This window comes from Polypterus senegalus, chromosome 3 (genome assembly GCF_016835505.1).
Source record: "Polypterus senegalus isolate Bchr_013 chromosome 3, ASM1683550v1, whole genome shotgun sequence".
In the NCBI taxonomy this organism is placed as follows: domain Eukaryota; kingdom Metazoa; phylum Chordata; class Cladistia; order Polypteriformes; family Polypteridae; genus Polypterus; species Polypterus senegalus.
The window spans coordinates 56,210,661-56,227,731 of record NC_053156.1 but is presented as its reverse complement, the minus strand read 5'-3'; the positions used below and the strand labels follow the sequence as shown (position 1 = coordinate 56,227,731).

The 17,071-nt window shown below is 37.5% G+C and overlaps 1 protein-coding gene across 4 annotated transcripts in view; it reads left to right on the top strand.

Moving 5' to 3' along the window:
* The window catches only part of ikzf4 (IKAROS family zinc finger 4), a 109,061-nt gene that overhangs the window by 48,566 nt on the left and 43,424 nt on the right, over positions 1-17,071 (top strand). For 3 of the 4 annotated variants that reach the window (XM_039747249.1, XM_039747248.1, XM_039747250.1), the window contains 2 exons: positions 6,044-6,304; positions 6,808-6,975. In XM_039747249.1, the coding sequence (XP_039603183.1) occupies positions 6,044-6,304; positions 6,808-6,975 (429 nt within the window). Of the gene's footprint in view, positions 1-3,981; positions 4,146-6,043; positions 6,305-6,807; positions 6,976-17,071 lie in introns of all 4 variants that reach the window. The other variant, XM_039747251.1, reaches the window with a different exon arrangement.

The window sequence follows — 17,071 nt, the reverse complement described above, 5'->3', positions numbered from 1 at the left end:
AATGATCTGAAGATCACCACGAAATCTGCAAACTAATGGCTAAAAACAGGAAAAGAATCAATGCTTTTGGACTTGCCAAGCCAAAGTTCATACCTCAGCTACACTGAGACGTTGTTACAGAGCCTCAAAAGAATTTGTACATAAACAACTGCTGTAAAACATTATTGAAATCAAGCTGTGTTAAAGACTAGTGGGCCAAAATTAATTCATCCGTGTTAAGGAGGGATGGGCCAAAGTTACTCCCATGTGATATAAGACATGTACTCCATATAGGAAAATAATTACTTCAAATTCTAGCTGATAATAATAGTTTTAATAGAAGAGGTTACAATGTGGCAATGGGCCCTGGGGCTTTAGGGCTACCAGCCTTCATGAAGACCTTTTGCAAACCTGCTAATTTAATATGATATAACATGCCACAGTAGCAACTCCCTACTAGCTGGCATGACCAGTTTTATACATGTCTAAGCAAAACTGAAGGAGCCAGTACTTCAATGAGTTATACTGTATAGTCTGTAAAATGAAAGGATCCATGCATTTTGAGTAAAACCATAGATTTGGTATGGCATATCCACGTCTACAGGAAAGCTGTAACCTACTATTTATTTTAAATTAGAACACACAAGAACAAATGCTGCACTATTGCTCCAACATATTGAAGGTGATAATAAAGAAAAGTAAAAATGTATTACTTTTATCTTTTTTCCAGCTTTTCTTAGTTCTTAATTGAAAATTCTTTAAGTATGTTACTAAAATTCAAGCATCTTAAAATGTCATTCATGATTAACATCATAATAAGGTGGCTCACTTTTTCTTAATGCATAGTAGATAATTGACTATTTTTCATAATAAATAGGTTTGCATAAAATCTGCTGCCTGCTAATATTGGTCACTGGCAAAGTCGAGAAAAGATATAGCCATGTCAATACTCAGACTTATTTTCAAGTTATTTTTTGAACTATGTGTCACTTATTTCATGATCAGTGCTTTTTTTTTTAATATAGATAACATTTTTTCCGTAAATTTCAAAGCCTGTAAGGTCACTTGCTTGTTTTTTTCCAGTCACTATACCCTAAGTGACAAAATGGTGTTAAATATTCAGTTGTATCCCCCTAGGTTGTTGGAAGGAACATACAAAAATACTTTTAAATGACAGTGACAGGGCCACTCTCTGGTTTGCTATTTATCCTTTTTGCAACTCAACGCACCTTTGGAGAAAAATTGACGCTGATGCTTGAATTGATACTTTTAGCTAGAGAATTTAGTATCGCTATTCCTACAGGGTTTGGTTTCTTTTTTGGCTCAGTAAGCACGCATGCCATTGTCAGTCTTACTGCCAAACTTAGCTGGGGTCCATGCTGTAAACATCATCAGTGCCATCGGGATATTCAGTGTTTGGTGGCTCCAATGCAATTATGCTGTCTCATCTTGTCCCAGCAATTTTTACTTATCTGACATCACAGTATTAGACTCCTCAAGAAATCACCAATTGGTCTAAGACTAAGCATCTTGCCTGTAACAAAACGATGTGGCTCATAAATCAGATACCACAATTTTTAAGTGGATGGTGGTTGAGTTAAAAAGAAATACAACATTTTGGGGATTTTTTTAATATATCAACACAAACCTTTTTTTCTCTTTTCTTCATATATAAAACTCAAGCTGTTTTCCTGGTAACCTGTATATAAAGCGTGATTGAAGTAGTAACCAAACTTATGACTTTATAACCCATTTCTTGCTCCCAAGTGTTACGTACTTGAGTCATTTGGCTTCAGTTTAAGAGATTAACAATTTTTTATTTTTCCTGATTAAGTTTTCATTAGTGAAATGGTAATCATGAACAATCACAACAAACTACAATAAAGTACATTATAATGTGGTAATAAAACAACGGCTTTATAAATCTCCCCCATTTGGTCTTATATGAACATAGGTAGTACTGAATGGTAAGTCAAAACTGAAGAAGAGAAAAAAGAGACAGAAAAAAAACAAAAGCAATGTGGACATATTTGAATAAATGTTTTTATTCATAAAACCCTAACCCTGTGTTATTTTAACATTCATTATAATGGTAAAAATTTTTAAATTATAAGTGGCATTTTATATTGTCCAATGTAATAAAAATTAAAGTCTGTGTGTACTGTGTGAAGTAAATAGATTTTGTGATGCAGTTGATAAATGCTTTGTTTTATAATCATATGGTGATAGGTTTAAAACCACTGCATGCTATAATAGTATATCTAATTTTTTTAATTTAAATAACAGTTTCTTTATATATGGGTTTGGTAAGTGAAGGGAAGCAATAATTACTGTTACAATGAGTGAAGTGCAAGTCTATTCCCATGCTGTTTAGCCACCTCAAGTATGCCCTTGATTTCATACACCTCAGTTTAGTGGACTTCAGATGCAAAGGTCAAAATCATCTCAGTCCAGGTTTTTCCATAATGTCATTGAACAGATCTATTCAGAAAAGGATCATAGTATAATGAAATTCCAGGGATTTTCACTCCCTTCTCTGATTCCAGAAATATTCGCCAAGTTTTTTTTTTTCTCAGAAGTAATTTAAGAAAACAGGAGAATTTAACATAAAAAGGGAGAGTTTTTTGTTGTACCCATCTGTGTCATATTTGCTTGCATATTTGTAAATTTTGTCCAAATAAGTGCAAGTGGATGTCCTCTGTATAGTACTGGCATATTGTCCAAGTTTCGTTCCTGCCTCGTGAACGATGGCAACGGGATAGATCTGGGCAGGCTGTGTAAATATGTGTAAGCCAGGAACATGGGTTACACACTTTCACAATAAACAAATACCAAATAGTAAAATGAGCATTCACAGTTTGTTGTCATTTTAGAAAAGGTATTCAACCCATGTGCACCAGTTCCAGTTGTTACATAAACTGGAAACAAAAACACATTTTAAACTGCATATTAAAAATAGTATAGGAATTTGTGCTACATAGTGCTTTTGTATCAAATGATATCCATATGCTGTTCAGTTCATTAAACTGAGTTGCTCAGGGTTGATGCTTTTATACTACATGGGCTACAAGTGTTTATGCAAAAGTAGGTTTAGAAGTTTTGACAAAAGATTGTATGATCAGGAAGCTACGGTATGTGTAGGTCTTCTTGGACATAGCAAGGTATGACCAAAAGGATATAGTGTTCAGGTGTAAACCATAAAGCTGTGATTTTTAGGGCCCATCACTAGCTCATAGTGTGACAGTTGGCAACTCTTCTAACCTGCCAGTACCCCAAATATAAAAATCCAGACCAGTTGTGCTATTCACTTGATTTATTTATTTGCTTTAAAATGTCCGTTGCATAGATGTAAATGCGTTGAGATATTATGCATTTACTTTAGCTTATATGACTATTTCCTTAAATAAGTATTTATTCTAAAAGATATTTGCTAGAAAAAAAATATATAACTTAGAATTTTAAAGTTTAGTTTAATATATCAGAATTGTTTAACCACATGTACTTCAGAAGAGGTCATATGCCTCAAGCTATGCATTTTTGGCCTGGCCAGTAAGATTCTGCTGGAAGAGGTGTTGATGAGGGCAGATGTGCCAATATATTATATGCTAAACTATTGTGGTTGTCTAAAATTTAATTTACCTGGTTGGTCATAGCTGCAAATGTAACAAAAATGTAATTTACCTGTTCAATGTGATTTTTCTGCCTGTACATCTTTAGGAAGCTTCTCAATGTCTGAACAGACAAGCAAGAATTCAAACATTCGCTGTTCAGACAGTTTTGGATTTTACTTTTGATATAGTTAATGTTCAAAAAAATCTGTTCACAGAAATACGTTGACCCAAAAATGAACAGAATTCCAAAAGCACACCTATTCAAGTTAATATAACTATCAGGTTAAGCAGTCCATACATCAGAGAAGTCGGTCCTGCTTTTAAATTCCTGCATTTCCTTCCAATTGTGGTTCTTTGCTAAAGTAGCTCGCTGTCTCTCCAATTTCTCAAGGTTTTGCTCCAAATCTTTAAATTTGGACACCCAGATGTCCTCCTCCTCTAGATCCGCCAGTTCAATCTCAATATTCACTTGACTAATCGGATGTGTCTGCGTCAAGTGGCTTCAAGATGAAGGAAAATGTAGATTTTTCTTTCCTGAATTCCAAAAATCGTAAGGTAAGATTCCTTCATCATTAGAATGGCTTAATTCATTTTATTTGTATTGATTGTGACGTTTGCTATGTAAACGGCTTCAGAGAAGGAAAATAATTCAGTGCAGCACTATCAATGTCTCTTTCAAACATCAAAACTTCTTAAAACGAAATGGTCATATTTCCCATTCCTTGCAGTTTCCAATTAAGGCTATTTAAGTGTGTAGTAATCTCAACCAAAAACTAAAACCTTTCCAGCCAAAAAGCATCATCAACATAATTTGAGGGGTCTCGCGTAGAAAAGCTTTAACATGTTCTAAACAGGCTGCAAATTATTTCTGCACCTGCCCATTAAACCTCGGTTATGCATGGGATGTCAGAATATGTGCTGTTTACATCATCGAATATGATGTTGCAATGTCCTCTACATTGCATGACTTATCACACGCAACAGAGAAATACGGAGATGACTGTAAAAATTTCATTTTTAACTGCTAGTATTGTTGGCCATTTTCACTGTTCTCTCTTTTACTGTTTTTGCAAAAAAAGTTTATTTTTGAAATTGGTAAATAGGTGTTTGAGTACTGTACAAAAACACTCCTTAAATATTCAGCATCGGTTAAGCGCTCTACATGTTTTATAATCTACCAAGACACCACAAATCTAGCAGCAACTACTCTGCTTTGCTTTTAGCTTCAATTTGATTGCTGTTCTTCAAGCATCTTCAGTGGGAAATTTTTCAATGATTGTGAAATTTCTTTCAATATTGAATTTTCTATTGTTTGAAAGTTTCTTTTAGTATATTATGCACATGGGGAAGGAAACCTTATGGAACAGCTGTGAATGCATATGCCTCTGTCCATTCATCTCAAAATACTCACTCTTCTTTTATATTTCCCTTTTTTGCAATTTTGAGAACTCAGTTTTAGCTGACTCATGATTTACTTTTTTGTTTGTTTTGATACTTTTTACGATTTACTGTTCGACTTCTTTGCAAGACTTTGTGCTCTTAAAATAGAAAGTGGTACTGATTAGACCTGCATTGACCAGTTAAAAGATGAGCATCACAAGCCACTAATGATCAATTTGTGATATTTGTGGAAGCCTTTTTTAGATTTTTTTAAAAAGTATTTTATAGTGTTTTTCACTGCATCACTTCAAGAAGAACAGAGACTTAAGTCTGCTTCAGAGCCCAAGTAAAGAGTCAAAGAGCTGCATGCAGCTTTGAAGGCTGTGGGTTTGCAAACCCTTGGCCAGGACAATCATCCCTGTCATCAAGAATTGGTTAAAGCTAAAACTAGCAGCAAAGCTTGGAATTCTTGACCCAGCCTGGTATGTCACCAGGATTCTGGTGGGTCCCAAGGCCATGTAGCAGGTAGTCAAAATGTTGTAGTATATTTATGAAAAGAGATATCCAAACAAAGTACTTCTCCAACATTTGAGACCACACAAACCAGCAGCAACCTATTTACACATTTGCTATCCACCAGGCAATATCATAGCATTCATTGCCTTACCTGCAGACTTTTAAACAGTCTTACTCCCAGGCCATTGAGCTCAGCTATAGACTTCTGCTTGACCAGAGACCAAAACATATGTAAGTGCATTTACTAGCAGTCAGTTTGCATAACTGAATGTTACTTGTTCAGTTTGGTACATGCTGTCTGTTTATATCAGATTTTGGTATTTTTTTTATTGTTACTGTCTATTACCTTTGCTTTCTTTAGTGATCTCCTTCCATTTCTGTTATTATAATATGTACTCTATTGCCACTACAGTTGTGATGTTTCTGAAGTGGGACCAACAAAAAATATTTTTCATTGCTCTGTAAGATATAAAGACTCTAAATTTAATAAAATTTTAATTAAGAATGATATAGTCATAATAATTTAGAAAAATAAATCATTTTTTCCCTCCTTTCAGCAAATTCCATCAAGGTGGAAATGTACAGTGATGAAGAGCCAGGAAGACTTTTGCCTCAAGATGAACGAAGTCAAGAGAGGGAAGATGGTGGAATGATGGATGAAGGAGGGCCTGAACAGGGAGGCTACTGTGACCAGTCAAACTCAGAACCTATTTCCCCAGGAGCTATTCGTCTCCCCAACGGCAAGCTCAAGTGTGACATTTGTGGAATGGTCTGCATTGGCCCTAACGTTCTGATGGTGCACAAACGTAGCCACACAGGTAAACAATCATAATATTATTTAAAAAAAAATATTAGTGGCTCTAGTAATGCCACTGCCAGATGCCTTTTAGAGGTCCAGAAGTGTATGTTTTAATATCTGTATCTGAACAGGTTGTAACAGAGATGAACTAAGTTTCTCTTCCATGTCTTTATATTATTTGAAAAACAAACTATATATAAAGGTCAGAAAGAGTGTAACTTTCTCTATAAGTTCAAAATAAGAATTGCTAATTTTTTAAGTGTATATTTGCAGTTCCAACATCTCTTAAAATTTCATATTTAACACACATTCATTTATGTATTTCTGCATTTAGGACACTAGCGGGTGAGGTGACTTTCTTAAGGTCCTGAGCCTTCAGCTTTGCAATACAGTCTATTTGTTGGCAGGACACTTCTCTGCCCAGAGAAAAATAAATTTTCTCATGTGTTGTCTTATTATTAAAAAAAAAAGCTTTTTATTGTATTTTTAGAGGATATTATTAGTAGTATATTTTGGTTACAGGAGAAAGACCCTTCCAGTGTAACCAGTGTGGCGCTTCATTCACACAGAAGGGAAACCTCCTCCGACACATCAAGTTGCACTCTGGAGAAAAGCCTTTCAAGTGCCCCTTTTGCAGCTATGCCTGCCGTCGACGTGATGCACTGACAGGACATCTAAGAACACACTCTGGTAAGAAGGCAGTCCTTTTTTTAGCTTGTTTAGACTTCTGTATTAGTTAACCAAACCAAGATAACTCCAAATAATCGACCAAGGTGCATATATCAATCTGTTACCATACCTCATTGCTAAAGCAAGTGAAAGATGATACATTTGAATGAGTAAATGACAGTAAATGGTTGATCCTTATTTGTAAATGCTTTATTGTGCTGAACCATTATAAACTGGATGGAAGATTAATTGAGAAAGTCAGCCATTGCAAGATTGTACACAATATGTAAACCCGGTGATCAGAACAGATCTGGCAAGAATATTCAGCCCATAATCTTGTTGCAAATTTCTTTGGAGTGTTTGATAGTTGGTCTTTTTTATTCAATAAATAATTATGTAACAGAGACCTAACATTAGAACAGTATTTTGCAGGAGGTGGAACGAAGTTTATTTTGGAGCGGTACTTATTTTTGCCAGTCTGGAATGGAATGACAACTGAATTTACAACCAGTGTGTCTGGGAGCCCTTAAAACTATTGTTGATAGATGAAATAGAGAAATGTCTATAATGTGTTGTTTACTCAGAATGACTAATAGGTTGAATGATGGAAACTTGCATTGTCTAAGGAGTGTATTTAATGGAGGAAGTGCAGATTTTGGTCAGTATTTTATGTAATGTTAGATACATTTGTAGGTGTAACAGATTCTGAAAACATGTTGGAGGTCACCAGGGGCACTGCCAGGGAAAAGTGACATGTCATCAGTCAGGGCATTGCCAAGGAAATGTAGCATGTCATCAGCCTAAACTGAGATCTTGCAGCAGATGCCATGAGTAGATATAGGTGTGATTTTATTCTGATTATGCAAAGCTATAGCTAGAGACTTGAGGCAAAGATTAAAAAGCAAAGAAAAAAGGTGCCATCCCAGCCTTGCTACTTTTTAAATGAATGACCAATTGTAATTGAACATCCAATAATTTTACTTACATGTTCATTAATGTTGTGGGTTGGCAATTAACACAATCATCATTACAAGGACCAGTAACATGTTCTTGTGTGCATAAAGCTGTTGCAGGAATATTGTGAGTGATTAAAGTTTGAGGAACTGCAGTCTCACAGGGCCAGACATGATTCTCGAAATGAGAATACACATCTGAGGATAGCTCAGTAAACTGTTGGTTGTAGATGGTTGCAAAATCTAGCACTGAAAAGGTTATGCCATTAGGGTTAGTTTTTTTGTTTTTTTTTTTTTAAAAAACAGCTCAAAGTTTCTTTCAATATGTGCATTGTAAACACTCGGGGTACAACTTTAAACAACATCTTGATGGCTAGCAAAATTTACAGAATTTGTTAAGGGCAACATTAAAACAAATGTCTTAAGAATATTGTTTGATTCAGTGTTGTGGTGAGTGTACTGTAAATATATATATATATATATACATACATACACACAGTGTATATATATATAGTGATCCCTCTCTATATCGCGCTTCGACTTTCGCGGCTTCACTCCATCGCGGATTTTAAATGTAAGCATATCTAAATAATATATCAAAGGATTTTTCGCTGGTTCACGGATTTCTGTGTACAATGGGTCTTTTAATTTATGGTACATGCTTCCTCAGTTTGTTTGCCCAGTTGATTTCATACAAGGAACGCTACTGGCGGATGTCTTAGAAGCTACCCAATCTGAGCATGTATTACGTATTAACTAAAACTCCTCAATGATATACAATAAGCTTCCTGTGTGGTGCTTGATTGTTTGTAGTGATGGGAAGTTCGGATCATTTTTACAGACTCGAACCTTTGAGTCTCGTTCAGCAAAATGAACAAATCTTTTTTATAAGTCATTTCGTTCATTTTAGCAACATATAATTAAAATGTTACCTGTTACCTCCCTAACACATCTACTGCTTACACAAATGTTGATCACAGTAATTAATCAATAATTTATTTGTAACAGGATTATTTATTTATAAAATAACACACCACAGATCCTCAAGAAGCAGTAACAAAATCATAGTGACAGAAATTGACAGACCTTTTTTATTTATAAGAAAATGCATTTTAGATATTTTTGATAATTTTATGATAATTTCTAAATATGATCCAACATACAACAAATGGAATTTTACATTAGTATTTGACTGAGGTACTGAGATGGTAAGTGACAAAAGAACGAACGACTCGAAAGACTCGAGGAATGAACTAATTAATTCTCTTTCCGGCTCAGACTGCATAGGTTAAGCTTATGGGGCTGTCATGTGATGAATGAACGACTCGAACCCGAAGACTCGAGAGATGAACTAATCAATTCTGTTTCCGGCTCAGACTGCATACTAGGTTAAGCTTATGGTGCTGTCACGTGATGAACGAACGACTCAAACCCGAAGACTCGAGAGATGAACTAATCAATTCTGTTTCCGGCTCAGACTGAGTTGGTTAAGCTTATTCCAATACAGAAACTATAGGAAGTTGCGCAAATGCGCATGCGCGACTGAATGAATCACTTCCACGAGACGACTCGTTCTTCCCGAGTCACATTAAAGATTCGTTCGTATAAACCACAGAGAATTTATTAATTTAGGTATGTTTACAAGCCTTAAATTTTACGCCGTTTGGGTTGCTGTCTCTCTCAGGGGTGGGGATCGATCTGTTCTTAACTCAATTCTTCTTATTGTAAAAACTTGATTGCTTTTATGGATTGTAATAAAATTAATAAAAAAAATTAAAAAAAAGATTTGTTCAAAATGAACGAATCGTTCAAGAACGACCCATCACTGATTGTTTGCTTTTCTATGTCTCTCTCACTCTCTCTGCCTGACGGAGGGGGTGTGAGCAGAGGGGCTGTTTGCCTAGAGGATACGGACGATCCTCTAAAAAATGCCGCTTTAGCATGGTGCTTCGGCATACTTAAAAGCACAAAAGCACGTATTGATTTTTTGATTGTTTGCTTTTCTTAGCGAGCGCTCTCTCTCTCTCTCTCTCTGAAATTCTCTGCTCCTGACGTGCGCACTCCTTTGAAGAGAAGATATGTTTGCATTCTTTTAATTGTGAGAAAGAACTGTTATCTCTGTCTTGTCATGGAGCACAGTTTAAACTTTTGACTAAAGGGTGTTATTTCATGTCTAGAGGGCTCTAATAATGTTAACAGTGTGGGAGAGTTTATAAGGGCTTAAAATATATAAAAATAACCATACAAACATATGGTTTCTACTTTGCGAATTTTCATCTATCGTGGGAAGGATTACTGTATATATACGACGTATATTCTGTTGACAATTAGTAATTTTCACTTACTTTGGTTAATCTTTTATGCGCTATCAGAACTTAGATGCTGTGCAGCCACATCCATAGTCGATGTTTCTGCCAATATAAGAGCTGTTCCTGTTGCTTGCACAGTAATTTGTATCTCCTGTTGCTCAGCATAAAGACTTCACTAAACAGGAGCTCTTTTTAAATAATTATGAACCATTTATCTCTAATGCACTTTCTAGAGTTTATTTTTTGCAGACATAGCCTCTATTTTTTACAACCTCACATTTATACCGACTGTATGATTAACACCACTCCAGTAATGTCTTAAGTGCAAAAGAATAATCTGGTTTAACAGAATGGTTTTCCTTGCAACAGGTTATCTTTGTTCATTACATATGTAACATATTTAATGCACACACAACATACATTTACTGTATATATTTATAAAGGGTATTTTTGGGAGACTTTTCAGCCTTAGATGATTTATCATTTGTAACCACCAGCTTGCAGTCAGTTAGTCCACACTGGCAAGAGTACCATTTTTCTTTGCTGTTAAAATCACCACCCCCTGCTGTGAACTCCACCTTGAAACCTTGGATTGGTTTAGAAATGTTACTTTTTGAACTGTCTAATTGTTTTCACACTTAAATTCACGGGTGTTTCCAGATGTGTAATATATACATTTGTCTTGCAAAACTAGAGGAACTCAAAAGCAGTGGCTTATTCCGAAATACATTACTTCATCAGAACAGGCAGATCTGCCAAAAAGTCTCTAGAAAATAAAGTGACACAACCTAGCCAAAATTACCTGGAAAGCCAGGAAACAAAATTTTGACTAGCCCCTACAGCCTTAAGTGTTTATAGTAGAAAATAAGGGAGTGTACCTCAGCTTAATCAAAGCCAGGCATCAAAGAAATGGATGCGGAACAGTTTCTGACGTCACCCTCCTCAGTTACACTGTGATCACATTGAAGCTATGAAGGAATTCAAAAAGGCAACCCTTGTAGGACAAGCTGGGATTTTGCAAGTGCTTCATGGGGGATGGTTAGTCTATATAATTGAGAAATTTAAGAATTAGTAGCTGAGGATGCAAAGAATGGTTCACACCGTGAATGGAATGATACCTAACTGCTGTTGGGAGCAAGTCAAGCAAAGTGAACAAGATTACAGGTCATAACTTTTTAATTTAACAGTATTATTGCTGTCAGCATCTCCTGTATTTCTAGATTACAAACATTATTGCAATAGGAATATCATCTGGGTTTGATATCTTTCTATTCGAGCCTGTAACCCAGTCTCAAGAATTTTTTTGTGATGGTCAGAGGTTTTAGTTCGTTTTCCCAACCTCAAATGAAATCTTCCTTTGTTTGTCATTGATCTTTTTTTCATTTTTGCTAAAAGGCTCATAGTGGAGTCCTTCATAGCAGCCAGCTGTTCAGCCATTATTGATTTTATGTTGTACAGTGTTGTCTCCACATTAAAACCACTGGTGTACATGGAGCATATGGATATTTATGTCAGGCTGGCTATTACTTTGTGGAACCTTCTCACATTGGAAGAAATTGTTATGCAGCAGAATGTAAACTAAAATAAAAATAAGTTATTCATGTGAACTTGAGTTCACATTAGTAAAGGATATAAGTAAGGAAAGGCAAATGACCCATCCGAATTGCCTCAGCACAAATGTATCTGCCACCAAGGGTAATATGGTCCTGACGTTAACCTTTTCAAAAAACTGCATGAAACCTGATCATGCCTAAATCCGGTTGGATGATTTTGTATTGATTTTGGCTTTTTCTCTTTCTTTTTTTCCTACTAATTTAAGTCACAAGCAATATGAAATGTATTAACTTTTGGGAGTAGTTCACATGACTGTTATTTTGTATTTTCCTTCCTCCAGTTGATGCTTTGTAGTGTTCCTCATGCTACAAAGAACATGAAAAAGGAATGTAATAAATTATTTTAAATAAATAGTAAAATATTTAAAAGCTTTGGACTGTATATTGCATTTTCTTGATTTGTTTCAGTTAGTGCTGTTTAGCATCTTAAATCTAAAATTAATTGAGCACACAATATTTCATGATAGAAATATTTCTGTATATGAATAATATCAAAGCAACATTTCACAAAGACATTGACAAGCTTGTCAGGAAACAGAGTTAAGCTTATTTTGCTCTTCTTGTGTACATTTTTGTTATTGTTTCAAAGTAAAAAGGAAATTATCCATCCATCCATTATCCAACCTGCTATATCCTAACTACAGGGTCACAGGGGTCTGCTGGAGCCAAACCCAGCCAACACAGGGCGCAAGGCAGGAAACAAACCCCGGGCAGGGCGCCAGCCCACCACAGGTAAAAGAAAATTATTTAGGCAGTATTTCATTTGAGTACAGCAATAACCAGAAAGTCCCAATTCCCGCAATACCTTTTCATTTACAAATGTTATTTGTTTTTATATCTACACTAGGGGGCTTCACCCCCTTCTCGCTTTGCTCTCCAATCCCCGCTTTTGTTTTTCCGGATACACACTGTTAAGATTTTTTTTTTTTTTTTTGAATTGTTGCAATTTCATTAGTTTCACTTTTATTTCATAACTTCTGTAAAAACAATATTTGGAATCTTTCAAGTCCCAACGTTCTGAATCTTTTAAATGAGCTCCGTGAGACGTGTTTAATGATTTTGTACCATAATCCAGGATAACTTTCTCTGTTTGGAATTTCATCACAGACAAAATGATCTACATCATCAGCAGTTAATATTCTTTTTTTTTTGCAAAGTAACCAATAAATGCATGTGAGGTAAACTCAGTTTTTGAAATTCTCTTGACTTAAACTTCAAAGCCTTACAATATTTACATACTTCTGACATATCGTCTCTGTCCATATATTCGATCTCTTTTTTGTTATTTCTCTGAGTAATAATTTCTCTTTCTTTGTGCTAATGCCATGTTTACTTTCTTGGTTTTGACACTGTCATTTTTTTCTGCTTTCATATTCTTGCTCTGCATGTGTTTCGCGTCAACGTTTTTTTTGAGTCTTTTGAATTCCAGTTTTCATTATGTCTAACCTGCTCTGCATGTGTTTGGCCCCCTTGTTTTTTAACCTTTTTATGATGGCTTACTTTGTTTTCTACTCTGTGTTTTTTTTCTGACCTCTCTTTATCCTGCTTTTTTTTTTTTTAATAACACCTGGTCTGTGGCGATTATTTTCCCTTTTTCGAGTAATAATTTCCATTTGTTTGTGCTCCTGTGATCTTTACTTTCTTTTTTTTTATACTTACTAATTTTCCTACTTTCATATTCTTTAACTTTCTCCACATGTGTATCGCACCAACTTTTTTTTTTTTTTGAGCCTTTCGAATTTCACTGCTTTCATATTTTCTAACCTGTTCTGCATGTGTATAGCGCCAACATCTGTATTGGATGTGCTTTTTTTTTCCAATTCCACTTGTTCTGGGCTGATAATTACTTTCCTTGTTTTCTGAATTTACACCTAGATTTTTCTTTTTTGTCTCTCCAACTATTTTGAGTTTCTTTTCTCTGCACTGCTTTCTTCTTTGCTTAGTCGTCTACGTTTCATTTATAACGTATTATCCTTATACGCTTTATATGTGCTGAGATCCCTGGATCTGTGTGTGGTCAAAGCCAAAACACGACTGAGTGTGTTGCTGGCTCCCCTTGCTGTTATTTATTTGTAAGTAGGGCATGTTTTCAAAGAATCTCATGTTCTACGTCATCGTGAGATGGTCCTGGGTCAATCTCTTGGCACAATGTCTCATGTTTAAGGTCCCCACGAGACTCTCCATGGCCAATCTCTCTAGTCTCGCGGGTCTTTTAAGTGTCTTCCGTGATCTTAACATCAAGATCACATCTTGCCAACCTACTGTTTCTCTCCAGAATTTTTTTATAATAGAGAGAAATGGTAGTTGGTTCGATACTTATTACTACATAGTATGCTTATCCTCCAGTTATCTGTGAGCCACACACTCTCACTGAGATTGCACAGGTGGTAAACCAGCTGAGGGGTAGGGAAGGCTGCAAGGGATTTGTGGTATCCAGGGTGAACTACTCCAGGCTGGTGGTAAGGCTGTCCTCATGGCATTGTAAGCAATCTTTGCTTCTATTTGGGAGACAGGCGTCATCCCAACTGACTGGAAAATTGGACTTGTCATTCCCTTCTGGAAAGGGAAGGATGATCGCCTGGATTGCGGCAACTGCAAGGGGATAACACTGCTCTCAGTGCCAGGCAAGGTCCTTTTCTAGGGTCATCCTCAATAGGATGCAGTCTGGTCTTACGCCTAAGAAGTCTTCTATTGACTGCATCCTGGCACTGATGGTTCTCATGGAATGCAAACATGGATATCGGCAGAGTTTCTTTGCAGCCTTTGTCGATTTTTGCTAAGTGTTCGACTCAGTTAATCAAGCTACCCTCAAGGTTGCTGGATATCATGACCGGCCTTTACACTGGTCCTGTAAGTGCTGTGCAGAGTGCTCCTACTCTGTTCAGTGTTTGCATGGACTTGGTGTTGGGCAAGGTTTTGGGGTCCTATGGCTGTTGGACATCTGTTGGTGAAGAAAGATTCACTGATTTTGACTTTGCTTATGATGAGATTTTTGAGGAGCGTCAGTTACGGCACTGTGGCCATGTGGTGTGATTTACCAAGGGTCATCCAGCTTGTAGGATCCTCATTGTTGAGGACCCAAGTGGCTGGATCAGGCCAAGGGGATACCCATGTAACACCTGGCTGCAGCAGATAGATGGTCATTTCCAGAAGGTGGGACTGGACCACATGTCTGCCTAGGTGTTTGCTAACCAGGACCCCAAGCTGTTTCATTGTGTGGTGGGTGCAGTAACGTGCTGTACCAGTGCATGCTCCCCAACCTGACCTGACCTGGCCTGATATTATAAGGTATAGCGATGGTCTTCTTCTTTCGGCTGCTCCCGTTAGGCGTTGCCACAGCGGATCATCTTCTTCCATATCTTTCTGTCCTCTGCATCTTGTTCTGTTACACCCATCACCTGCATGTCCTTTCTCACCACATCCATAAGCCTTCGCTTAGGCCTTCCTCTTTTCCTTTTCCCTGCCAGCTCTATCCTTAGCATCCTTCTCCCAATATACCCAGCATCTCTCTTCTGCACATGTCCAAATCAACGCAATTTCACCTCTCTGACTTGGTCTCCCAACCGTCTAACATGAGGTGGCCCTCTAATGTACTTATTTCTAATCTTATCTGTCCTCGTCAACACCCAGTGCAAATCTTAGGATCTTTAACTCTGCCACCTCCAGCTCTGTCTCCTGCTTTCTGGTCAGTGCCACCGTCTCCAACCCATATAACATAGCTGGTCTCACTACCGTCCTGTAGACCTTCCCTTTCACTCTTGCTTATACCTGTCTGTCACAAATTACTCCTGACACTCTTCTCTACCCATTCCACCATGCCAGCACTCTCTTCTTCACCTCTCTTCCACAATGCCCATTACTCTGTACTGTTGATCCCAAGTATTTAAACTCATCCACCTTCGCTAACTCTGCTCCCTGCATCCTCACCATTCCACTGACCTCCCTCACATTTATTCTGTCTTGTTCCTACTGACCTTCATTCCTCTCCCCTCTAGAGCATATCTCCACTTCTCCAGGGTCTCCTCAACCTGCTCCCTACTATTGCTACAAATCACGTCATCAGCAAACATCATAATTAACGGGGACTCCTGTCTAATCTTGTCTGTCAACTTGTCCATCACCATTGCAAATAAGATAGGGCTCAGAGCTGATCCCTGATGTAATCCCACCTCCACGTTAAATGCATCCGTCACTCCTACAGCAGACCTCACCACTGTCACACTTACCTCGTACATATCCTGTACAACTCTTTCTTACTTCTCTGCCCCTCCCAACTTCATCATACAATACCACAGCTCCCCTCAAGGCACCCTGTCATATGCTTTATCCAGGTCCACAAAGACGCAATGCAACTCCTTCTGGCCTTCTCAATTTCTCCATCAACATCCTCAGAGCAAACATTGCATCTGCGGTGCTCTTTCTTGGCATGAAACCATACTTCTGCTCACTAATCATCACTTCACTTATTAACCTAGCTTCCACTACTCATTCCCATAACTTCATGCTGTGGCTCATCAATTTTATTCCCCTGTAGTTACTGCAGTCCTGCACATCCCCCTTATTCTTAAATATCGGCACCAGTACACTTCTTCTCCACTCCTCAGGCATCCTCTCACTTTCCAAGATTCCATTAAACAATCTGGTTAAAAACTCCACTGCCATCTCCCCTAAACACCTCCATGCTTCCATAGGTATGTCATCTGGACCAACGGTCTTTCCATTTTTCATCCTATTCATAGCTGTCCTTACTTCCTCCTTGCTAATCTGCTGCCCTTCCTGATTCACTATCTCCACATCATCCAAACTCTTCTTTCTCGTTCTCTTCATTCATCAGCCTCTCAAAGTACTCTTTCCATCTGCTCAACACACTCTCCTCGCTTGTGAGTACGTTTTCATCTTTATCCTTTATCACCCTAACCTGCTGCACATCTTTCCCCAACTCAGTCCCTCTGTCTAGCCAATCGGTACAGGTCCTTTTCTCCCTCCTTAGTATCCAACCTCTCGTACAACTTATCATACGCCTTTTCTTTAGCCTTCGCCACCTCTCTCTTCACCTTGCGCTTCATCTCCTTGTACTCTTGTCTACTTTCTGCATCTTTCTGACTATCCTGCTTCTTCTTTGCCATCATCTTCCTCTGTGTACTCTCCTGTAGTTCCTCATTCCACCACCAGGTTTCCTATTCCATCTGCTGTAGTTTTCCAGCTGTCTGGTAACTCTTCGCTGCCACCCAGTACCTGTCTC